The 27418-nt window shown below is 40.2% G+C and overlaps 1 protein-coding gene across 1 annotated transcript in view; it reads left to right on the forward strand.

The window, feature by feature from the left end:
• The first annotated feature begins 15292 nt into the window (after positions 1-15292).
• The window catches only part of OVCH1 (ovochymase 1), a 675688-nt gene continuing 663562 nt past the window's right edge, over positions 15293-27418 (forward strand). The window contains exon 1 of the mRNA XM_044087248.1: positions 15293-15506. Coding sequence (XP_043943183.1) covers positions 15293-15506 — 214 coding nt within the window. The remainder of the gene's footprint in view (positions 15507-27418) is intronic.

Genomic DNA, 27418 nt, shown 5'->3' on the forward strand with positions numbered 1-27418 from the left:
AGGGGGAGGGGTAGTCCAGCTTACTGAAACACTGCCACCTACCAGTGAGTAAGATTTACAGCATGCAACACTGGGGACTGCAGGGCATACTTGTCTCTGCCAGGCTTCATGGGGTGTAGGCAGCAGTATGCATAACCACAGAAAATGGTGTAGCAGCCCTTCACATCAGCCACTGAGGGGGTAGGGCCCTAGCCTGACCCCCCCCCTGCTCCAATTCCAGTCATGAATAACTCCTGCCCTGAGCAGAGAGCTGATGACCAGCAAGACCGCAGGGGGATAAAAGAATGTTAAAGAAAGATACTGTACTTCTAGATCGCATCATGTAGGCTAATCTCTGTTTTGACACAACACTCCAACTCGTTTACTTAAGTTTAAAACATTTTTATTTTAATTTGAATTAAAACAAGGACTGGTATCTCAACTCCCTAGTAAAGCATTGTCAAGTTTCCCCCATACCCAAACACAGCTGAAAGCCTTAATTTCCTTTGAAATTTCCAGTAACACTGACCACATTAATGTTCCTTAAAATGAAATGTCTGTCTTGACGGACTTAACATAATGCATCTTTGTTCTGTTCTATACAGTGTCCATTAAAATGTTTGTTTTTTTTAAATTAAACTTGTATCCCTATAGTAGCATTATTTGTTGAATGTTTCCTAATTTTGTATTACATGGCTTTCTTTGTCTTTTCCTTTCTTAGTTGATATAGCCAATCTGCATAATACCTTAATTTTAGCATCCGATGATTTTAGTTACATGAAAATGCAGCTTTCCTGAACCAATTCTCTCTTATGTTTACCACAACACATACTTGGTAATTTCCTTGCTGTTAACATTTGTTAAAATGTTTCTCTCTTAATTATCTGTCTTTTAGCTAAGATCAGTGTAGTGTTAACCTATTTCTGCTATTCCTCCTCCTTGGGAGGGAGTTTGAAGTTCCATAGCCAGTGTTGACCTTGGTTTATTTTCCAGAATATTTGCTTTTTTCTCATTTTCACAGTTATCTTTTCAGTCCCCCATCCCTCCCAGACCACCTTTTATTACTGCCATTAACAACTACAGCAAGCAATTTTTGTGTGGTGTCTTAATGCTTAAATAACAAATGTCAGGGTTTGCAGAAGAAAAAGTCTTGCTTTCTGCGTATATAGATCAAGTGTGTGGGTATTCTCTCATTTTACCTGCACTATGAGCATGTTCCAAGGATTATGTAACACAGAGGATTATGACTAGGCTAATGTTCACAGCTAATTTATTATGTTTGAGAAATGACTATAAGGAAACCATTTCAAAACTGAATCATTAGAGGTTCATAGTTCATAGTTTTAGTACTAAGCTAACTGCCCTTGCGACTTGAACTGTGACTTCCATTTCAGGCACATATGATTGTTGGGTTGATATTGGAGAGAGCTGATAATGATCCTTTGTAGCTATGTCGTCTTATCTACCAGTTAGAGAGAAAAGTTTTTTAAGCTGAGCATACTGTGTTACAGCTTTAAAGTCTGTAACAACATAATTTTTTGTTTGTTTTTTAGTACAGAGAGTTTCAGCCATCTATTATCCATTAGTGACAACAGACAAAAAAAGAAACTAGCAGCATTAAGCATTTTAAAACTTTGAAAGCTAACACTCAGGTCTTCAGAGAGCTGAAAGTGACATGTATCCGATTCTGTTAAAGCTTTAAAAGATGTAATCTACTTTGTGATGTGCTTTTAAAACTGTAGAACAAAACCCAGATGTTCACTACAGTGTTTAATGGTCGTACAAAGCTTTCGAGTATAACTCTTTCTCACTGTATAAAATCAACAACAAAGTGTGCCATTTAAAAAAAAAAAAAACAGTTCAACCAAGTCCGCTCAAGTAACCAATTAATCCTAATTAACTTAGTGACCTAACTCTTGGATACACATCAAAAATAAAATATTTACAAAATATATAACCACTATATGTATACAAATAATACATAAAAATATATATGCACATATATAAAACATTTTAATAAATTATACATTTAAGTATAACACCTAATAAAATCTTAAACTAATTCATGCCTCTCTCAAAACAGGTTTAATACTAGTAGTAGAATTAAGTCCTCGGTAATGATCTGCTCGAAAAAAATTAATCCATTTATACTGCATTACTAAACTTAAATTTATGCATTGAATCATTACTAGACATATGTTTAGCTAGGGCATTTGTTAAAACGTTCCTTCGCATATCTGATAAATGTGAACTAATTATTTCTTTTAATTTTTTGGTGGTCTTTCCTATATAGAAACAATTACATTGGGTGCAGTTGGCAAAATATACCACATTTGTTGTATTACATGTGCCCCTGGCCCTGAATCCAAACAGTTTTCCACTTTTAGGATGTACAAATGAATTATCCATATTAATATCCTCACAATGAGTACAATTCAAACAGGGTACTGTCCCTGGTTTTCCCATAGGTGTCTTAATAATTTTCCCATTTTAATATCTTTGTAACATAATAGTTTGAGATTATTTTCTCTCTCGTATGTAAAACTTGGTCTATGTCCTATTAACTCATTAATTTCCTGATTAGATGTTAGGATAGTCCATTTTTTTCTAATAATTTTCTGCATAGTATCCGAATGCCTATTAAAATTCATTATGTAATTTATCCTACTGTTGAAATTAGATTCTGTGATAGAATTATTACTAGATTCCTCTTTTGACCTTAGGAAGTAGGGCTTAGCCACAGTTGCCATTATAGATATTACTTCTTTCTTAGCTTGTTCAGTCATAGTTCTATTATAACCTCTATCGGTAAAATCTGTTGCCATCTCATCCATTTCCATAAGGAACATATCTTTCATGCTAAGCTTACTAGCCCTCATAAATTGGCTTTTCACTACTCCCCTAAACGTATGCTTGGGGGTGCAAACTTTTTGAATGAACGTATTTTGGTACCTGAACGTTCTTTCTATGTATGGCAGTAACTAAAGTGTTTTCTTTCAATATAGTAATATCCAAAAAACATATGGATTCACCTGAATAGTTCAGATCAAATAATAAAAAATCAGTAGTGGATTCAAGATATTCCTTGTATCTAGTTGACTGTCACTATTTTTCCATCACAAAAATATCCACAAAACGTTTATATAAGACTAAATTAGTATTCCTAAAAGTCATAGCCGGCCTTAGGTATAGGCCAACTAGGCAGCCGCCTAGGGTGCCGCTGTTGCAGGGGCACTTCTCTAGTATTTATTTGGTGTAGGTAGACCAGGATGGGGACACCTGTGTAGTGTTGGGGGGGTGCCGTGGAGCCCTTTTGCCTAGGGCACCAGCTGACCTAAGGCCGCTGCTGCTAAAAGTGTCTGAATTATTATAATAAATGTGTTCTTCCCATCTAGTTAATACAATGTTAGCATAGGTGTTAGTGACGGGTGTTTCCATCGCAACACCTTGTTGCTGATGAAAGAAGCTATCGCCAAAACTAAACACACTCCATTCCAACATCTGACATAGTAACCGAGTTTTTGAAGTAGAAAATGCACTGTGTATAGTAAGATATTCCGAAACTGCTTCAATACCATATGAATTAGGAATTACAGTAAAAAGAGATCTTACATCCATAGGTACAAGCCAAATATTAATAGTTTCATTAGTCAAGCACCATTCCTTTTAGTGAGAAAAGAAAATCACCAGTGTCTTTAATAAAGCTATGGTGAAACCAAAGAAGGGGAGCTAACTGATGTGAAGTTGTTCAATCTCGCCGTTCATTCTTCACTGATGGGTTCAGAGCCAATCCTCAGCTCCGATACGGCTGATTAGCAAAGCTCAAAGATTACCAGTAGCTGGAGACCAAGCCCCTTATCCCATGATGCATTATATATATATATATATATATATATATATATATATATATATATATATATATATATTCTTAGATATAGACTGTTTAGAAGTGTTCCTCTTTCCCACGTTATTTGTGACTTCTTGGCCTGTAGTAGTTTAGACTAGTTAGGAGTATATATTAATATTCTATATTGTATTATATCTAGAGAGGCCCCTTTGGGCGTTTGTCAAAGTTGTTGATAGTTTTTCATAGTTATTTTTCTAATTAAGATATGTCTGAAGATAAGGAGAAACATCTGAAGTGTGGCTTTAAAAAATGTCCAGACTGTGGACAAAAAATGTCTGACAGATGCACATGTTTGGTGCGTTTATTGTTTGGGTGAGGTGCACCTTCAGGAGTCCTGCAGTATCTGCCACTCCTTTTCTACTAGGGTGCTGGCTGAGAGGAAGAGGAAACTCATTGATTGGGGTATCCTTAAGCACCCCTTTGTAGAAGCTTTGTCTGACCAGGATGGGGCCAGCAAATCATCAAAATCTTCCTCTGAGTCTAAGACGAAAAGAATAAAAAAAAGTGGAATATACTGTAACTTCGGCTCCACAGCCTTCGGAGCTGACAGTCTGTTCTTTTCGGAGCCGGGACTCCGGCTTGGAACCAGTCTCCGGGACTCCCTCTTCACTTCTCCAGTCGGCACCATCAGTGCTTTCTTCCAGGTCATCTGTTAGCCTTTCAGATTCGGATATGGATCGACTGGCACAGAAGCTATTAACGGCACCAGGCCTAGCTAAATTGTTGGCTCTGACCCGGGTGTCGGAACCGAAGACCACACTTCCTGAATTGACTACTACTACTCCGAGCCATACCAGTCCTTTGGAGCCAGAGGAGGCCGACTTGATTGTAGAACCCTTGGAGCCAATGTCTGTTCCAGTATCATCGGCTTCATCTGCTCTGACATCCTCGGTGCTGACCGGGGACTCTAGGAGCCAACGCACCCCTGTTGGATCAAGGGAGGATAGTCGCACTGACTTGTCGGTGCCAACTCTTCCACTGGGGACTTTGGCTCGGGTGAGCTTGGCTCCTACCTCGGGCTCGGAGCCCATGGCATCATCTGAGTCATGATGCTTTTGAAGCCATGAGGCAAGTGTTATCTCCAAAGATTCCTCATCACCAGGTTTGGCCTCTTCTTCCCTTAAAGAGCTTGTGTCCACTTCTGCTACCATTGGTCACCCCAAGGGTAGAGAATCAGAGCCTCAGGTAGCCCCACTGTGCACTCCCTGCTCTTCTGAGACTTCCCCAGAAGTCCCCACTGAGGAAGTACCCAGAAAGAGACTGTGCAAGAGGAGGCACTTGGACTCCCCACAAAAGTCCCTGACATCTGACACCGACTTGGAGGAGTCTGAAGGGTCCCCTTGACCCCCCTCTGAGGACATCTCCTTTGCAGAGATACTTGTGATCCTTTGGCAGAGGGGTGATTGGCAGTCCAAAATCCCTACTGAGGATGTCAGTTCTTCTGAAGTCTTTTGGGTCTCAACCTTCCACCTCCTGGTTGTATCCACCCTATGATGAGCTTATGCAATTGGTCTCTCGTAGGGTGTGTGAGTCGCCGGATTCCATGGAACTTGTCCCTCAGAGGCCTAATGCATTTATTTCTGCCCTAAGGAGTTCCTGTTGATGCCATGGTGGTGGCAGTGGCCACAAAGGAATTGTTGGAAACTTCTGCATCTATCCATCCTCCTAACAGAGTCCAGGATCATGGATAGATATGGGAAATGCATGTTCAGTTCAGCGACTTTCACTCTGCAATCACTGAACTATTTGACCCATTTTACCAGACTGCAAAGAGATCTCCTTAAGGAGCTGGGAGATTCTCTTCAGGGTACTGTAGATGCAGGTGTGTCTGACAAAGTTTCGGCCCAGCTTGCTACCCTTAATTCCATTGTGAACTCATCCATGCACCTCATATCATATGCAGCTGATGGTTTGAGTAGGGCTGCAGGTACAGGGATTGCTCTTCGCAGGCATGCCTGGATGTATCTCTGTTCCTTTGTGGAGCCTTTCAAGTCTTCATTTGTAAGCATCCCATTTGACTGCTCATCTTTGTTTGGGCCAAAGGCAAAGGAAACCTTGACCAGGTGTGAACAGGAGGGAAAGACTGTCTGCCATCGGAGTCCATTTTTCTACCCCTACTCGGCCTTTTCCCAAAGGCCAAAGGGGAGGGAAGATGTGGTTCCAGAAAGCCCAAGGAGCCTTTCAGGGGCAGAGGAGGGGGTAATAATGAAGGACACCACCCTTGCAGCAGAGGGGGTCCGCAACACCAGGGTGACAGAGATCCCTTCTCTGGTCCAACCCTACCAGTGCTCCTGAGAGGTGGCCTGACTGTCCTGCTCAGGAGGCGGTGGGGGGTCGCTTATCTTTGTACCCAGAAGCCTGACTAGATATCACAAATGACAGATGGGTACAAAGCATCATTTCCAGAGGGTATTTCATACCGTTCTCTGCTCCACCCATTCCCATCAAGAGAATCCTAGATGTTCCACCCAGTTGCAGGTAACAAGCAACCATAGAGGTCCACAAGTTACTAGACAAAAGAGTTATCCAACCAGTCCCAGCAGACCAAACAGGATTCGGAACTTACTCAAGATTCTTTTTGGTTCCAAAGAAAACAGGGGACTGGAGACCTATTTTGGACCTCCGCAGACTGAACCAATTTGAAAAAAAAAATAGAAGTTTCAGATGGTCACGCTTCAGTCCATACTCCCCCTTTTAGGGAAGGACAATTAGATGTGCTCGATCGGTCTCAAAGATGCATACTACCACATAAAAATGGCCAGACCATCCAGAGCTCATCTGCATTTCCGGCTGGTAGCCAGTCATTACCAGTTTCGAGCCCTGCCCTTTGGTCTCACTACAGCCCCCAGAGTGTTTACCAAATGTATGGCAGTGGTCACAGCTCACCTGAGGTGTCTAGGATTCCAGGTGTATCTGTACCTAGATGATTGGCTCCTTACCTCCACCACCAGGCATCAACTGATTCAGGCAACAGAATCCACTCTGCAACCACTTAGGCATTACGGTCAACTTTAAAAAGTATGCCTTGTCGCCATCGCAGCATATATCGTCTTTATATAGGGGCAGAGTTAGACACTTCAACCACCACTCTATCTTCCAGTCGAAAGGGTATCAATTCTTCACCAACGCATCACTTCACTGGTGTCAAAGAACAGCTCTCCAGCTGCAGAGGTCTTGAAAGTACTAGGTTTGATGGCATCAGCAATTTTAGCCATTCCATTGGTGAGGATGCATATGCGGATTCTTCAGTGGCTCCTGTTCACTCAATGGTCTTACTAGGATTTGCCAATGAACCATATGATTCTGATTACAAACTCTTGCAAGAGGGATCTTAAGTGGTGGTTAACATCTCTACATGTCACAATAGGATGCCCCTTTGTATTTCCCCGTGCAGTAGCCACTATGACCATGGACGCTTCCCTGATGGGGGGGGGCATTTTCAGGGAAAGACTGCCCAAGTCACATGGACGGATCAAGAGTCACATTTGCATATCAATGTCCTAGAGGTGAGCGCGGTACTTCTGGTGTTGCAGTACTTTCAGGACTCTCTCCCTCTAGGGGCAATTGCCATACAGACAGACATGTCAGTGGTCTGGTATTTGAACACACAGGGCAGGACCAAGTCTTACTCCCTTTGCCGAAAAACCCGGGGAGATCCAACGTGATAGCGGACAAGCTGAGCAGGGCAATTTTGTTGCCACACGAGTGGTCCCTGAAACAGGAAATTGCAGACTGGATTTTCCCGCAGTTGGGGCCAGCCTTGCTGCAGTCTTTTTGCCAGCCACATCAACACCAAATGCAGAAGCTACTTTGCCCTGATACCGCCTCCGGGAGAACCCCTAAGGGGATGCACTCGTACTTGATTGGCCCCAGGGTCTCTTCTATGCATTTCCCCCAATTCAGATGATACCCATATTTTTACAGAAAGCAAAGTCACTGGGAAGGACCGTCATTCATATAGCCCCTCATTGGCCTCGGCAGATTTGGTTTCCATTGCTTTACCATAATCTCTTGGAGGATCCATGGATCCTGGACCCAGTTCCAGACCTTCTGGCACACCCATCAGGGGACCTCCATCCTTCCTTGCAGTCAGTGAAGCTAACTGTTTGGCTGCTTCAGTTCCCCCTTATAGTCAGGCTTCATAATCTTTCATAGGACTCGTAGGTTAGTACTAAGCTAACTGCCCTTGCGAGCTATTTTAAGCCTAGCCAATTATCCCTTGTGAGACTCGAACCCTGCACCTTATGTTTGTAAGGCAAGCACCTTAACCATTAGGCCACCCTCCCAACAAAAATATAAAGCTGGGTGTAGTTTTAGACCCATTAGAGGGTGCACTTTTAGACCCAGTAGAGGGTGCACAGATGACACAAGTTAAATTTTGTTGGCTTCCCACAAACCTTCCACCAGAAAATTGTATCGTAGTAAGCGGAAAAGATTTTCCATTTGGGCTTCTAACATAAACCTTGATGCATACCAAGCTCCATTGTCATCCATACTAGAATACTTGACCAAGATTTTTCACGAAGGAGTGGCAGCTGCTACCGTCAGGGTCCAGTTAGCAGCTATATCTAATTTTCATCTAGGTATTGATGGACTGAATATCATGCAGCACCAGTTATCCAAGGCCTTCCTGAAAGGTACCTTTCACATGAGACCTCCAGTGAAGACTCCTTATTCTCCCTGGAGCTTGAATTTCATGCTATCCCATATTATTATTTCTCCCTTCGATCCAGGATCATCTTGTGAGCTCAAGTTTCTGTCATGGAAAACTATTTTTCTAGTGGCCATTACTTCTGCCCGCAGAGTGTCAGAGCTTCAGGCATTATCTATCAAGCCCCCTATGATTTTTCATCCGGACAGAGTTATCCCTTCGGACTTAACCCTTCCTTTTTGCCTAAAGTATGTTCTGAGACAAATATCAATCAAGTTATTGAGTTGCCCATTTTTTTCCCCAACCATACCAACAAATTAGAATACATGCTGCAGAAACTTGATGTTCACAGACAGCTTAGATATTATCTGGACAGAACTAAAGTCTTCGGAAAGTCAGACCAGGTTTTTGTTTCATTCTCTGGAGCCAGAAAAGGTAGACCAGTGGCTAAAACAACCCTTTCTAAGTGGCTTTCAGATTGTATCACCTACACTTATCTGTTAATAGGTCTTTGTTGCATAAAGTGAAGGCACATTCAACCAGAGCAGTCTCTACTTCTTCGGCCTTTGAAGCCAAGTTACCGCTTGATAATATCTGTGCTGCAGCCACTTGGTCTAAGCCTCACACTTTTATCACTCATTACAAAGTGGACAAGGCCTCCAGGGACAGGGCTTCCTTTGGTTCTACGTTCCTGAAAAATGTACTCCCATGAGCCACCCAGGATTTAGGGTTCTAGGGATGCTACCCATCAGTGAAGAATGAACAGTGAGATTGAACAACTTCACATAAAGAAGTTATGTACTCTTCATAATGTTCCATGTGAGTTCTTCCATCTCGCCTTCATTCTCACGTCCCTCCCTCCTTCCCCCACCTGGCTGAGAGTTGACCTGGAGATTGGCTTAATCCTGGTTATTCAGAGTTTCTTCCTGTCTGGGGAGATTAGTCCTCTTACTAGGCTATGGTACATCCAAACAAGATATGAGGTAATTCCCGCAATGCATCATGGGATAAGGGGCTTGGTCTCAAGCTACTGGTAATCTTTGAGCTTTGCTAATAGGCCGAGACGGAGCTGAGGATCGCCTCCGAACCCATCAGTGAAGAATGAAGGCGAGATAGAACAACTCGCATGGAATGTTATGGTGAGTACATGACTTTTTTGTCTAAATACTTTGAAATGGCAACAGTTGTCCATTTACTACCAGAGACTATAGGTCTCATAGGGGGTGTGATTAGAGACTTGTGAATTTTCGGTAGTTCGTATATAAATGGAATAACTGGATTAGCTAAGTACCAATAGTTATGTTTTTGAACTAATACTACTTTCCATTAATTCATAAAGAAAACTTTTCACTTTCCCAATAACCTTATTAACATACAAAGCATTAACTAGAACAAAAGTTTGACCATCAGATAAAAAGTCATTCATACTATTGATATATTGAGTAGTATTCATTAATAACAATCATGCCACCTTTATCTGCAGGTTTAATGATTAAGTTTTCATTCATAAGTAAAGAGGTCAATGCTTGTCTTTCACCATTTGTAAGGTTTAAAAAACAGTTTTCTGTGTAAAAAAGCTCATTACTCAGGACTTCTGCTACTAGTATTAAACCTGCTTTAAGAGAGAGGCATGAATTAGTTTGATTTTTTTAGGTGTTGTACTTGAATGTATAATTTATTAAAATGTTTTATATATGTATTTTTGTGTTTGTATGCATATAGTGGTTATATATTTTGTAAATATTTTATTTTTGATGTGTATCTAAGAGATAGGGCACTTTAGGTTACTTAGGATTAATCAGTTACGTGAGCGGATTGGTTGAACTGTTTTTTAAAAATGGCATACTTTGTTGTTTTTATACATTGAGAAAGAGTTATACTCGAAAGCTTTGTATGACCATTAAACGTTGTGGTGAACATCTGGGTTTTGTTTTGTTTTACGTCGGTGCTTTTTTTCTTTGTGCTTTTAAAACTGTCCGAACTTCCTGATGCTGTTCTCTGTTAGTCATGTTAGACACGTTTTGTTGTAGAACTGCTATAACTTTAATCGCCTTTTTACATCAGAAAGGTGCCCAACATAGATGTTTATGATCGGGTTATTGATCATAACCTGCTTATGTGTTTGAGACATGGATGCTAAGAAATTCACCTCAAGAGGTGAATCTTGGTATGCATGTCAAGAACACATAATTAAGGGGCATGATCAGAGACCCATTCATAATTCTTTGTAGTGCATAGATCTGCTCCTTGTACAGCTAACTACAGGAGAAAAAAACGCATTGTTTCGCTGGCTTTTAAAGTTGTAAAGCACTTAGTGGGTGCAACACAGTCTCATATGTTTACACTCACTTTCCATGCCACTCAGCTGTCCAGGTCTTTACAGACTGTCTAGATTTTTGTCTCATGTTGGACAAATTACTGAGAAATTAATTCATAAAAAATGGCATTTGAGTTTCAGACTTCATATCCTACAGAAAATGCAGGGAAAAACACACACTTATAAATTTAGAAAGTAAAAAGTAGTAGGAATTTGAGGACACATTCTAGTATGGACAGCAGGCAGAACCAAATGCATTTTTTTATTCTTCTGCTGGTCTGTACTGGCAGATTTGACTGCCTGGTGTGAGATCAAACCTTAATAACTTAGGCAGGAGGTGCTTATCATTTAGGATCAGCTCTCACTGAAGTAGTGCTTAACTGATTTATATTTTTCTGAATATCTGAACATAATTGCCGTACACCATACAGTACAAGTTTCTTCCCAAATGTGGAGCATAATCATGGTGCTCTATGTACAACATCTGGACCATACCTGATACTTGTACAAAATGACTGTTGCTTGAACAACAAAGGGATTTTGACTAAACTTTAACAGTATGCCCTGAACCAGTAAAATTTAATTATAGTTTCAGTATATAGTTTCACACTTTGTGTAGTGCATCTCCATTAATTATGGGTCATTTTTATGCACAGTTTTTTTTTAACTAAATATTGCCAAGCTGATGCTAATATAATGCAGTACTACACTACAAGATGATATATTCACATGCTACCTCTGGTAATGCAGTACATGAAGATACTGAGAGTATATGTTTTACCTCTACAGCTGTGCAGTGCACCATATACTGTTAAAGGCACTTAACAAGCATTCAGATAAGTTAGATGTCTTGGCTGTGCAGAGAATATGTATATTGCAGATCCCTTATGAAGTCTTAAATGACCGTTCACTGAAGAACCCAAGTGCTGAAAGCAAGCACTCTAAAGCAGTGAAGTTGTGTATGCCAATTTTACAGTTGCGCAAACACACAGAAGGGAGAAAGCTTCCAAAAGGAAGGAATCATTTATAAGTGCACAATGGCAGTTGGCACAGAGAGTTAAGGCTGTGAGCCATAATTCCTGTGGTACAGTGTGTGATTCCTTCCATCCCCTCATTTGCCTACCGTGTGGCCTTGAGCAAGATGCTTGATCAAACATTGCTCCTGAGTTGCCACTGACAAGGGACTGTGGTGAGCCTACCTAGTTAACAAATGGGAATTTATTATAGAGGATTGCATAATATTTAAGGTGTTTACATCACAGATAAGAGGTACAGGATTTGATTCTCACCAATGGAAATTAGACTTAATATGGCACACAAGGACAGCTAGCCTTTTATTTACCTATAAACCTGTGGCTTCTAAATGTCCCCATAACTTCTGTGCTATCAGGCTAGGGTAAAGGCACAGAATGGGAAGGCAATGTGGAGGTGATACATATGTTGCTTGTTTTGTGGTGCACCTGCTTGCTGTGCCATGCATCCCCTTGATAAATATTAGAGACCTTTGCACTGCAACCACATTAAAACTGTAATGTATTCATAGTGCTTTGCATGGCATGTGCTATGGTGGATGCATACCTCATAAATTAAAATGTGGAATTTCTCATGAATATTTCGGTATATACTAATTTAGAAATTGTAGCTAGCCGTCATTTCCCAACAGGAGCAAATAAGGTGATTGCAGGCGAACATCTTTTTCTGCAATGCGATGCTAAGTTGAATGGTATACTTTAGATACTTTTGAGTTAGTGCCATTTCTTACCAATTTTAAATGAGTGCTATGTTTTTATAAATGTTTTTATAAATGTTTGTGAATCTACTTAATACCCAACCTCTTAACTACAATATCAATATTTTCTGCCGAACTGAATTTCTTCCCTCACTTCCATTTCTTTGAATTTCTTATTACTAATTACTAGGTGTGGGCAGCACAGTGGTGCAGCAGTTAGAGTTGTCATCTCACAGCAAGAGATTCTCTGGTTCGATTCTCTGCTGGGGTGCCTTCTGTGCAGAGTGTTCGTGTGAGTTTCTTCCGGTTGCTCCATTTTCCTCCCACATTCCAAAGACATGCAGCAGATGGATTGGACACTCTAAATTGGCTCTAGGTACGAGTGCGTGCAAGTGTGTGGTACACCCTGTCGGGCTAGCAACTCGACCATGTAAAACCATAACCACTACAGAAATAAGTGCTTGGAGAGAGTACTCATTGCCTGATGTGCTGAATAGCACAAAAGGAACAGAGAGTGAGAGGCTTTTGCCATGAGTTGATTTTGACTCGGGGGGGGGGGGGGGTAATTATTCACTTGCTTTCACAGTGATCTAATGGATAAGGCATTGGTCTCCTAAGCCAGGATTGTGGGTTTGAGTTCTGTCTTGGGTGATATATTCTTGATACAAGTAGAGCTTTCATCCACTGACATAAATGTTCTCCAGGAAATGCTGACACAGATAAATAACTGGTGTCAGAGCCATAGACTAAAACTAAATACCAAGAAATGCATTATAGTATCATTTGGGAAGTCATTCACCCCTGGTAGCTATCATATTGATAACATACCCTAAAGAGTTGACACAGTAGTCAGGGACTTGGGGAGACACCGACAGTAATCTAGCCTTTGGCCATCACATGTCTACAGTAGTGAGGAAATCATTTTGTGTTTTGCACTAAACAAAGATAAGGCATCTAGGTCCAAGGAGATCATTGTTCCACTGTATTCAGCATTCATCAGACCATTCACTGAGTACAGTGCCCCCTTTGGTATGTACCTAGCCAAGCACATCCACAGCGGTTCCTCACTAAAAATACAGGACATAACTTTCCTGTGCAGACTACCTCCAAGTCCTATTCCTGTATTTTGTCTCCTACAGGCTGTTGAAGGGAAATCTATGCCTGACATACAAGGCATTGTCAGATCCCACTCTAATGGGCCTCCTGCATATCCACAAAACAAGCAGCACCAGAATTACCTGTTCTAAGGACTTAACCTTGCCTATGATATACATAGGACCTGCTTGAGAGACAGGTATGTATCTGATCTACCCTTTCTCTGGAACACGCTCCCTGTCTATGTGAAGCAGAAGTCCTCCCTAACCCAATTCAGGTGCAATGTGGACAGTTGATGAGGAACAGGAAATCCATCCCTTGTTTGGCACCTATGTGTCTAATGGACAAAGGCAGCCTGTAAATGGTTCCTCTTCCAAGCCCCTACTTATACTTATCAAGGGTACCAGCACTTGTCAGAAATTTGAGATGCATGGCTAGACTTAAAAGGCCCTTCTGGTTGTTAGCCTAGTACACAACTATGAACCTAATTGCAGTGTCGGTGATTTCTCATGGAAAACAGCAATGAGTATTCTGTTTCTCAGAATGTTGTGATTTTGTCTATTTATATTCAACCTATTTGATGTTGGACATCTGTAGGTATATGGCATATTGGGTACTAACATCATCAGTCATCATCAGTCTTTCTTGGCACAATCTTTCTTGATTCAGTGCCTCTCTTCTACCTTCTTTGATGGTCATGCCTGATTATTTCAGGTCTTCTTACAGAATCCATTTATTTATTTGCTTGACATCCTTGTTTCTTCTTGCCTTCAATCCTGTTTTCCCAAATCATCTTCACAAGATTGTCTTCCACTTTTCTTGCACATGTGGCTGAACCATCATAGGTTGGTACTAGGCTATCAGCCCTAGGGCCTATACAAGCCTAGCCATAACAATTCTCTGGCTATTTCTTCCCACACTATTTACTTCCCTATAATGTATTATTTGACCTTTTCTACAGTTAGAGTGATTTTAGCTTTTGATCTGATACCCTCATTTCTTCTGTTGCACAGTATACATCTGATCATCCATCTCAGGCTCTTAATCACCAACGCCAGCTTCCTTAACTGCTCTGACTTACCTGCCCAGGTTTTCTACATGTTACATTTCAACTTTACATATCACTAGTTATATACTAGTGCATGAGAGACACCACTAACTACTGACTGTGTGATTATAGTTTTATTTCCAAGTTTTACAGCACTGCCCTGCACAGTCTAGTGTGGGTCTTGGTACATTTTAATAAACCCATGCAGATATGTATCCTTTCAGTCTGATAGCACAATGAGCATGACTTTGGGGATGCTACCGTTACGTTTTTACAGGACTTGCTTTATTCCTTCCATTCCCAGGTACAACAGTATAAATACATTTTTTAGTGCCTGAATTTTGTATGAATCATGGTAGTAAAAGCACACTAGTTTTATTGGGTAGCTATTTACCATGTTAATGTGTTAAAGTAGATGTCATGAACTGGTTGAGTTTATTCAAGCGTTCCTAGAACTGAACTCTTAAGTTGGTTAGCTTTTAAGTGGCATACATATTTAAGCTATTTCTTGCTGATGATATTTTGATGTTAGACTGGTAACACCACTGTGCTCTATTTTCTAACAAATGCTGATTACTTTACAGACTGTGAAAGTCCGATCTATCGTCCTTCATGAGCAGTTTGATCATGTGACACTGGACTATGATGTGGCATTACTTAGGCTTCAGGCACCACTGAACTTCAACGATTATGTCAGACCAGTTTGTTTGCCAGAGCTATTGAATACATTAAATCCCACAAAAGTGTGTGTGGCTACTAAATGGGGAAGTACCAAAGAAGGTAACTTTTATTTCAACAAATGCTATTGTCACGATTAAGGTTTGATTAAATTTTCATTCTTGGTTTAACAGTTTCTGGTGTTTGTTGCCCAAGGCAGTTGTTCACTATGGCAGGAGGACCTATGTAAAGGATTCAGGCATTTTCTGAATATTCATATATTTCTATCCATGTTTGAATTGGCCTATTTTTCCTGGTTGCTTAGTCACGTACTAGACACCCTTCCATATGACTTGTTTGGCATTTCCTGGCTGTAACTATTAAAGGAATTTTCATCCTTTACTGGATATATATGCCTTTCATCATCACAAGCTTTACATATGTTTGTGGTTGTAATTTCTGGAAGGCAGGATTATTACAACTGCGCACTCTTGCGAGCAGATATAATTTCTGTCATTACCCAGTCCAGTGTGTGTGTAAACCAGGTATGTGACAAATGCTTTTCACAATGCTATTGGAAGGGAAACGCATGAAAATCATGTAGTCTGTAAATTGCAGAGAGATCTGGTAAGGCAGTAATGAAGAGAGGGGGGAACCCAAGGACAAGACCTTTTAAGATTCACAGATAACTATGGGGGAAATAGCAGAATAAAAGCGGGCACTGAAACACATCTGAATATCTGCTCAGAAACCGAGCACACAGAGAAATAAATAGCGTCTTTTATTAATAAATCCCAAAAAGCACTTGGATAGCTGTTTCCTCTGCAAACCACAATGTTTATTCACAAAGACAGCATCAGCAACCACAATGTAAGATTAATATGTAAATGGTATCTTTTATTAACTCAGGTAAGTGCTTTCGCATTGTGTAAATGCTTCATCAGACCACATAGTTACAATAAAAAAAAAATATATATATATATATATATTTAAATAAAACGTAAAGCATTCATGGGTCATGTGCAGATACACTGATGCATTCAGCCGTGTTTCAGTGCGCATTTTTATTCTGCTTCTATTACTGATTTTTGTTTTCAGACACCATTTATCGCTGGTGGATTTTACTTACATTTATTGTAACATTTATTGTAATACTTAAGAGTTTTTGTCCCTATGGAGCATGGTTAAAGATGTTGTGTTTTGAATGTGGAATTGGATTACAATCCTGAAGTAGCAGATGTTCTTCGTGTTTCACTGTTGCAGTCATCACACTTGGGTTATCCTGCCAGGGGTAGCCCTCAGTCGGCCCGAATACCAGAGGCTTAGTATTTCTGTGCTGGTTGCTGTCGCTCCAGGATTGACATCAGGTTGTCAGTGGTATAAAATCAGGCAGCCGACGCCATTACACCAGTCTTTCTTGCCAAGGAGCACGAAGCAGAAGCAGTTCACACGAGTGCCGGTCAGCCGCTACCTGAGTTTTCATTTCCAAAATTGAAGTTGAAGTCTTCTAAAGCTAAGTACCCCATTGGGGAACCTTTTTTCATGTTCTAACAGATGTCAGAAAAAGTTAACAATTGTCTCGCCTGTGGAAAACAAATACCACACCGAGATTTCCATTCTTACTGTGTGACCTGTTTAGGCCCAGACCATGACTTCCCTCACTGTCCATTTTGTGCTTTGTTCAACACCAGAACTATCTATCATTGGGCCTTACCATAGCTAAACATTTTCGCTTTCTGTCTCCGTATTCCGAAATGGCATTGGTAAGCCATCCGACTACTGATCTTCCGAAAAAACATAAGGATAAAGACAGACCACACAGGTCCAAAACTGCCAACGATGCTTTCGTTAAGTTAGTCGCCAGTTCGCCAGTCCTCCATTGAGGTGCTTTCACAGCCCCCGATGCCTGCTTCTGTGGATTCGCAGGCCACTGCTGAGACCCGCTCAGAGTTCTGTAAGCTGTGAGACACTTCCTTGATTAAGGATCCTGCGGATGTCTCTACCTTGGATGGGTCCGGAGGTGCTGAGCAGCCAGCCTACCCCTTCAAAAGAAAGAGACTTGTCCCCAGCGGTTTTATCTGACCAGGAGTCCAATTTCTCTGAGGTTTCTGAATATGAAGACATGCACCCTTTGTCTGTTTGAGGATTCAGATGCAGAGGAATCCATTCCTTCTGCCTCTCCTCCAGAGGATTTTTCATTTGGTGAAATTCTACATACTTTGAGAACATTTCCAATGGAAATGTCAGGACTATCCTCAGTCCAAAAAGAGACTCTGGGAATTTTTAGATTTACCACAGCCTAGACCTTTAGATATTCCTCCTGTCCTGGATGTTGTGGATGATGATTTTATGGAATCCAGTTTAATTCCCGACACCTTCCCACCTGCTCCCAGGAATTAGAGTCCCTGACTCTCACAAAATTCTTTTCAAAAATCCTACTACTGACCCAGAGGTTATCTCCCAAGGACCTGAAGGAATAAAAGCAACCACAGCTAAGAATCCCACCCCCTCGGACAGGGATTCCCGAGCTTTAGACAGATGGGGTAAAAAAGTATGCATCTCTGCAACTCTTGCCATTAGAGCACTAAATTGTCAGTTCCACATGCTGAAATACCAGCAACATAGAATGGAACTCCTTAAACAAAAAATATCTACCTTTCTGGCTTGTGCAGAAAATAAAGAATTACAGGAGCTTATGCATTCTGCAAGCCAAGTTACTAAACGCACTTTGCAATGTGGCTTTGATGCCCTAGAAGCATCCTGCAGGGCAGCAGTCACAGATTCTCTACTTAGAAGGCTTGCTTGGCTTAAGGAACAGACCTTGCCGGACCCATGTCAAATCAGAATTATTGGACGCACCATTGAACAAAGACAATTTGTTTGGCACCAAGGCAGAAGAGGTCTTAAAAAAAGATGGAAGAAAAAGCTAAATCTATGCAAACAGTTAAAGGCTTCATGCAAGTCCAGCCTCCGAAGTTCAGTAGGCATTGCCACTCTAAGCACTGGTCCTTTCCAAGCCCCCTCAATGCCAGCTCAGACAAGACCTAGGGGAAGCAGACCCCCCCCCCCCCCGTCAGCAGTCCCAGGGAATGCAGAGATCTAAGCAATGGAGTTCCTCCACTTCAGAAACAGGGAGTGCTAAGCCACCCCCTTATGGAAAGCACTCACAATGACTTCACAACTCCACCTCTTACCTCTGCCCACCTGCTTGTACCCCTAGGAGGAAAAACTCTCCTCTCATTCAAAAAACTGGGCTTCCATCACCAATGACCGATGGGTCCTCAACATAGTGTCCCGAGGATACAAATTTTATTTCCACACACTGCCAACCCCAAAAGGGTTCCCAAATCTTCCTCCAAACCAGTGGGCAGAGGCCCAAAACCAAGTCCATTCCCTGCTCTCCATGAGGGCAATATAGCCTGTTCCTACAGACCAGATAGGCCAAGGTTTCTATTCCAGGCTTTTCCTGTTACCCAGAAAAGAGGACACCTGTCACCCACTCCTCGATCTATCCATTCTTAACACCTTCTTGGTGATATCAAAATTCAAAATGCTCACCCTCCAACAGCTTCTTCCTATGCTATCCAGTGATGCTTGGTTAGCCACCCTAGACCTAAAAGAGGCCTATCTATCTACACATCCCAGTCAGGGATTCTTGCAGTAAATATCTACATTTCAGGGCAGGATCTATGCACATTCAGTTCTCTTGCTTCCCTTTGGTTTATCCACTGCTCCCAGAGTTTTCACAAAATGCCTGACTCCTGCCATTGCTTTTTGCAGACAAAGCAATATTCAAATTTACCCCAACTTAGACTGCCTGATTCAGGCAGTCAGTCAGAAAAAGCTGTTACAGCACCGGACCTTTGTAAAGGACCTACTGACCTCCCTGGGGTACACTATAAATAAAAAGAAATTCAAACTAGTCCCCACTCAAAAAATTGTATGCCTGGGAGCAAGTCTTGGACACAGCATCCCAGATGGCATTCCTTACTCCAGAAAAACAAGCCTATCTGACAGGCTACTTCTCTCAACTAGCCACCAGAACCCAGTTATCTGCAAGGAAAATCCTGCAAGCTGTAGGGTTCGTGGCACCCTGCATTCTACTCATTCCATGTGACAGACTGCATATGAGGAAACTTCAGTGGTACTTAAAAAGCCTTTGGTGTCAACACTTTGAGGACCTGGAAACTGTCATACCTATGATACCTTGTCTAAGCAAAGATTTTCTTTGGTGGGCAGCAGCATGCGACCACAATAAGGGCCTTCCCTTTTCCCAACCCCACACCGTCCAGACCCCTAACCACAGATGCATCAGATTATGCCTGGGGTGCACACCTGGATGGCAGGTGCATTCAGGGCCATTGGAGCCCAAATCAAATACATCTGCACATCAACCAAAAAGAGATGCTAGCTGTTCAGCATGCAGCAACAGCTTTCAGACCCCTACTCTCCCTGGGGCCTCTACTGATCAAAATAGAAAACACCACAGTGATGTGGTACATCAGCAAGCAGAGAGGAACTCGCTCTTATTCCCTCTGCAGGCTAGCCATGACCCTTTGGCACACGGCTTCAGCCATGCAAATTCACCTGCTAGCACAATTCCTTCCAGGCTCCCAAAACACTCTGGCAGACAACTTTAAACAGAAACTTATCTTCTCCAAATCCAGGGCAGGCTTTGCAACTGCAGTCTTTTAGGGCATCCTAGCCAGCCCCCAACTCTTGACTGCTTCCACCCTTTTCTTCAGCTTTGGGAATCAACCCAAGTGGGATGACTGCAGCAGTGAAACACGTAGAACATAGTACAGTTGTGTATACTTGCCATAAATGTAGATGTTAGTGTGTATTCACTGTTACAGTCCTGGTTTCCCACCCTCCATCCCCCTTGTTTCTTTCTCTCTCTCTCCCTCACTCCTTACAGGGATTTTTGGTATTTACTTTCTACTGGTGGTGATCTTCCACAGTAACCTAGATCCCTATTTGGGGACTCCTGACATTTGAGGCATGAAAAACTGATGTAATGGCATTGGCTGCCTGATTTTATACCACTGACTAACTGATGCCAGTTCTGAAGCGACAGCAACCGACGCAGAAATACTAAGCCTCTGGTATTCGGGCCGACTGAGGGCTAGTCCTGGCAGTAATAACCCAAGTGTGATGACTGCAACAGTGAATACACTGTACGCCTACATTTATGGTAAGTGTACACAACTGTACTTTGTGGATAGTAAGATGGATGTTTTATCCAAGCTCTTAAGATAAAGGTTAATCTTTTATTGATTGATGGTGAACTATTGGATGTTATACCTGATAGTGGAGTTGACAATGATCAAGTGTTACGATCAATGATTTGGACCCTTGAGAATGACCTCTTTTGTTTGAAATGTTGACAAATAGAGACTTTTTAGAACCATGTCTTCACCTGCTTGCTGTACCCGGATGTCTAAGAGTTTTGAAAATGCTGACCCAAGGTGAACATTATTCAGATTTATTGGCTAAATGGCAGCCGATTAATTGTACAATAGTTTTGCCTATATGAAACTTTTGACTATTTTAAACCAATTGAGATGGAGGTTTGACAGTGCAATAAGAGTACAGACAATCGTATACCCATGCTACAGTTGATTCAGTAGATATTGCTCTATGTAATACAATAGACAATGTCTCGATGTATGAGTGTAAATTGTTGGCACAGAAAAAGAAAAAAACTTGCTAGAAATTTTCATGATTTTAAGAATAGCCATGTTGTTTTCATGGCCCAGTTCGAGGAAATGTTGAGACTGTTCCTAGAACTGTTAACAATGTTAACACAGGGAATCAGATGAGTGAGATTAATGAGAAAATTGTGCACAATCTAATATGGTGCATAGTAATGGATGTGTATATAATGCACCACTGACTAGTGTATTGTCAATGTCTGTCCTTCTGAGGTTGGAGGAGAAACCAGGATTGACAGCCAGCTGGTTGTTAAAACAAAGATAATGGGATGGCAAATATCTAATCAGGTTTTTCTTGCTCTACCCATGCCGATACTGCAGTAAAAAAGGGAACATATTCTTTCAATCGATCCAGCAGTCGAGGGAGGAACAAGAGGAAACAACCAGTGGAAGGGGGATATCATACAATAAAGCGAATGGGGCAACTATTGACCAGTTCATAGTATGGAACATTTCTAAGAAGACTTTAAATGACACTGAGATTTCTGTCCTGAATGGAGGATTGGCCTTCATCCCTGCACAGGGAGATGACCTAGTAGAAAAATTTGCACAGACTTTGACTCTGAAAACGTTATATTCTATGGATAGTACTGAATGTAATGATTTGATTAAAAAACCTAGGTTGTATATGCCATCTCCCAATCCTATTATTGAAACATTTATTAGAATGTGTGGGAATTGATTTGTGCCTTGTGTATTCATATTAGAAATAAATGTTTTGCTAATCTGACAAAGTTAGAAAGGGAGGCTTTAGCAATTTTGCGAAAATCTAGGGGCATAGTTATATGACCAGCTGACAAGGGCAGCTCTGTTGTTATGGATTGTGAGTACTATTCTTCTAACACGGCTGTTATGTGCTACTGCTACAAGTCTTAAGATAAATGTTTGACATTGAATGTATGATTAATCAGGTTTATAGAACTATTAATGACTGTCTACTTAGTAGACTTATTACTTCTGAATTGTCTTATTTGACTGTTGCATCTCCCCTAGTCCCAAGTCTACATGGACTTCCTAAAGTTCATAAAAATCCGTCTATGCCCCCATTTAGATCGATTGTGGCAGGAAGTGGTTGATTGACCAAACCATTTTCTGTCTATATAGAGAAGGTTAGACCTGTTGTTGACCATTGTGAAGTGGTCCTTAGGGATACCAAACATTTTTTACAAGATCTACATGAGTTTACTAGCCAGAATGTAGTTCCTAGCGATGGTTACCTTGGATGTGGGTTCATTATTTACGGTAATCCCAAATTATGAAGGAATTGAGTTTAAGGCATATTTGGTCGAGAACAGTCAATATTGTCCTAAATTGATAGAATTGATTTGCCTGTTCATTGAAATAGTCCTTGAAAACAATATATTTATATTTGATGGGACTTATTATTTACAGAGGGCTGGCATAGCTATGGGCAACAACTATAAATACAAGTAGTCTCACCACGATGAAATGAAAGAACAAAATGCCAAATCCAAAAATGCAGAGCTTTAATAACAAGGATAAGCGCTTCACGTGGACTCCTCCACGCTTCATCAGATGAAAATGTATTAAAACAGTGTTCTTTAAATACCGCTCTCGGCAGGAAATTAAGTAATTAAAAATCAATTAACTAGCCAATTGCAAATTTGAAACCATAGTTACTCTGATAAACAAACATCATGTAGAACCTGCATGATCTTGTAAACATTCAAGAACGCATTTAAAAAGCGCGAAGGCATATTGCATATACATACAATAATCATTCAAAATCAAACGTAAAATCAAGATAGACAATATTAATAACAATAATGAGATGCCATAACAGTCAACTTATCATTGCATAAACCTGAAAAGGCAGAAGTATAAAAATTGTGATGGCAACGGAACACTGTTGTCATCTCTATGAAACTAGTAAAATCATCCCTAGCGCAGAGCCTCAGTAAAAAAACCATACAGCTTCAAAAATGTTGTATTGCTGAAGCATGAAGGTCAAAATATAAATAACGGCAGACTAAAAAACCGGGAAACCTCTTTTTAGAATGCAATTAAATATTTTCGAGACAGATAACCTATCCATTGTTGCGTTGTCTCAAGCAAAAGAAATAACTACAGAAATGGTGTTCAACACCTGGAACGTAAAAGTTAAACTAACGTATTTACGTCCACAAAAACATTATATGGTGCTGAAGCCATGAAGTGTAAATATTCTGAGACATAATCAAGTGTCAAAAGAAAATAAAATAATGTAATATGGTGAATGTGTGAGGAATGAAATGAGATGAATGAGTATGAGGCTAAATATGTGTCGATAATGAAATGACACGTAGTAAAATGAAATAAAATGGAATGAAATAAAATAGAGTGACGTGAAAATATGTGTCAATGAATGAAAAGTCTAATAGAAGTGTGACGATAACATGACAAAACAAAACAAAGGATTGGCAGTGTAATGATGTTCCAGAACACGAGGCCACCAACAAGATAGGGGCATCAAAGAAGTCAAAGGAGCAACCTAGCTATACATGAAAGGCAATGAAAACTAATTTCACCATCTCCTGTTGTCTAAAACAGGTTTAATGGTGACATGATTATTGAGACCTGGGGCAAATGGGCACTCAGTCTCAATATCCATTTTAGTTCAGTAGTGGCAAGATAATTCAGTGGGTCTCCTCCTTTATTATTCACCAAAACAATCTGCAGAACTCTAAAACAAAAATGATGACTCTTGTTGTCCAAAACATGTTTAGCTAGGGCATTAAGTACATTGCCCTTACGTATGTCATATAAATGGTCATACATTCTGTCAGTCAGTCTTCTTTTGGTGAGGCCCACATAAAATGTGTCACAATCTAAACAAGTGGCTAAATAAACAAGATTACTTGTGTTACATTTGGCAAAGAACTTGGGCTTAAAAACCCAGTTCAAGGTAGGATGACAAAAGATTTGCTCAGTGCTAATGTATTTACATCTAGTGCAATGATTGCATGGAAAAGTACCAACCCTATTGCTAAAGGGTAATTTGGACAAAGTATTCAATGTCTGGTCATTGCAAAGGATCTTTTTTTAGATTATCACTATTTATGTACATAAAGCAAGGTTTATCCCCTACAATATTCCTGGTTGACAGTTTCATAATAAGGACATTCCAGTTCTTTCTGATAACCTCTTTAACAAACATAATATCACTCGTGTATTTCAAAATACAGGACAACTTCTTGCTTTTAAAGTCACATACTGATTTACTATATTTAACTCCTACTTGGACACTATCAGTGGTACCAGAATAGCTTTTTGGACCTAAAATCCCAACTTTAATATCTCTCACTAGTTTAGAGTCATAACCTCTATGTATAAACAGATTCTCCATTTTGTCTGCTTCTATCCCCAATGTTACATGGTCCTTACAAATCCTAGATAGCCTTATAAATTGACTTTTTATAATCCCAGGAAAAACATGCCTGGGATGCATGCTATCAAAAGATAGAAGGCTATTCTTCCAGGTGCCTTTTCTATATAAAGATGGAACTAAGGAGCCTTTATTTGACAATGTTAGGGTAACATCCAAAAAGTTAATACTTTCTCTGGATGCTTCCATGGTGAATGTAAAAAAACGTGGTGGTGGAGTTCAAATAGATAAAAAAATGTTCAAACTCTGACAAAGTACCCTCCCAAACAATAAGAATATCATCAACAAACCTTTTGTATAATTTAACCTGAGTAAAATAATTATTATTAAAAAGAAAACTCTTTTCCCAGAAATAGCCAAATTAGCATAAGTGTTGGCACAGGGGGTGCCCATGGCAACCCCCCATTTTTGTAAGTAACACTTATCCTTAAAAATAAACAAATTATTATAAAGAACCATCTCTAGCAATTGGCTGATCAAAATTTGTTTGTTGATACTAAAGTCTGGAAGATCTGCAACCAGTTCTCTTATGCTTGTATGCCATAATCATTGGGAATTGATGTGAATAAATTGTTCACATCCAGAGTTATTAATAAATAGTCATGCGTTGTTACATCCAAACTTAACCCATTTATATCTTCTAATAACTGGTAAGTATCTTTAAGAATGGAGGGTACTTCATCCACCACTGGTCTCAAAAGATTTTCAATATAGCTAGAAATAGTGGATGTTACCCACTTTTCGCCAGAGACAATAGGTCTTATGGGTATGGGTATAATATTCTTATGTGTTTTGGGTAGTCCTTTTATGATAGGTGTATTGGGAAACTCAATGTAAAGATAATCATAGGTATCTTTATTAATTTGTCTACACATTAATAAGTCATAGATTCCATCATGTACTTTTTTAATTATCTTCAGGACATCCTTGGAAGTAATTATTTTATAGGTGGTACTATCAGATAAAAGGGTGAGCATATTATTTACATAATCTGAGGTATTTAGTAAAACTATACCTCCTCCCTTGTCTGCAGGTTTGATTGTTAGGTCCCTTGCTGATCTTAACTTATTTAAAGAGTTAATCTCAGCAGTAATAACATTAAAATAAGAACACTTATTGTGTTTTTTAGAATAGCCAGAATAGAAGTCACTTTCACAAAGCTTCAAGAAACATTCAACATTATAAGGTAAACTTGGGGTAAAACTACTTTTTCTTCTACAGTGGTCTAATTGTTTGGTGTTAATAGAAAAGTCAGCATCATTTTTGAATAACAATTTCAGGGAAACAGAACGACAAAAAAGTCTGAGATCAATCAAAGTCTCACTCCGGTTACTTATATGAGCGGGAACAAAAGTCAAACCTCTAAGTAAACTAATGTCCGAGACTTCCAACACATAATTTGAAAAATTAAATAGCAAGTCAGTTAAAGTCTTGTTTTCCTCATTACTTCCTGTTTGTCTCCCGTGAACTTCCTCTTTCTGGGTCCTCGACTGTTCGAGCGGCCCCTCTGATAGACCTTTTCTTTTATAGGATAGGGTAAAAAACGTTGGTGATCTTCATCACGAGTCTTAGGTCTGGCTCCCATAACATGGTCGCCTTGCTTATGAACAAGAGCTAGTTGATTGGGAGGAGGTGTGTCTATAGATGCATCAAGATGAACGATGGGAGTAGGAAGAGGGGAAGGATCCAAAAGGACATCAGCTGGTCTGACAACATTAACTGATGATGAGAAATTAGAGGGGGTGGATCTAATACCCTCTCTCACAAAAGGTCTATTCTGTGTTAATGATTCATTAGACCTCTGGTTGTGCAGATTTTGATTAGAATTAGTCCTTGGCCAGACAAAAATCTGGCCTAAGGCAAAATCATTAAAGTCCCTTTGAAGTTTTCTTTGCTTAGTTACTTTCAGTCTGTCACTGAAGGTGTTGACTTGAATATAAATGTTGTCAATTCTTTTAAGACAAAAGTCAGAACAGAAACGTGTAACAATCTCTTTGACTAACATCAATTTTAGTCCGTAAATCATTTTCTGATGGTAAGAAATATTCAAGAAGTAGCCTTATATAACTGAATCCCAACTCTATATTCTGATCCTGCCATTTCTTTAACAGAGTTGGATGACTATTGCCGTAAGTTGGCATGCAGAATACCCTCATACCTCTTGGTACAACATGGAAATGCAAGCATGCCTCTAAATGTTGCCTTTGCCATGCGTAACGTTGTAATTTGTACAAATCATCTTCTAGCTCTTTACATAAATGGTTAGTCAGATAAATTCTCACCACTCTGTTGGACTGTGGTCGAAGCATTAATGTCATAAGTCCATAGCCAATAAAGGGTTGGGATTCTGATGGAGCAATGAATCCCATTTAGATAAGTTTTCCCTCGTCTCAGGACGATATTCAAGTTCTACTTCTGCTGATTCCATCATGTGCACACAGCTGCAGTAAAGACTTGAAGAATCAAGTAGCAAAACAAGCGAAAAACCTGTAGCTGCGTTGCCAGAGAGACTACCGGTAAATCCCATAAACAAACAGCAACAACTATAGATACAAGTAGTCTCACCACGATGAAATGAAAGAACAAAATGCCAAATAAATCCAAAAATGCAGAGCTTTAATAACAAGGATAAGCACTTTCACGTGGACTCCTCCATGCTTCATCAGATGAAAATGCATTAAAACAGTGTTCTTTAAATACCGCTCTCGGCGGGAAATTAAGTAATTAAAAATCAATTAACTAGCCAATTTCAAATTTAAAACCATAGTTACTCTGATAAACAAACATCATGTAGAACCTGCATGATCTTGTAAACATTCAAGAACGCATTTAAAAAGTAGCGCGAAGGCATATTGCATATACATACAATAATCATTCAAAATCAAACGTAAAATCAAGATAGACAATATTAATAACAATAATGAGATGCCATAACA

The sequence above is a fragment of the Protopterus annectens genome, chromosome 11.part0 (assembly GCF_019279795.1).
Source record: "Protopterus annectens isolate FY-2018-M chromosome 11.part0, PAN1.0, whole genome shotgun sequence".
Classification (NCBI taxonomy): domain Eukaryota; kingdom Metazoa; phylum Chordata; order Ceratodontiformes; family Protopteridae; genus Protopterus; species Protopterus annectens.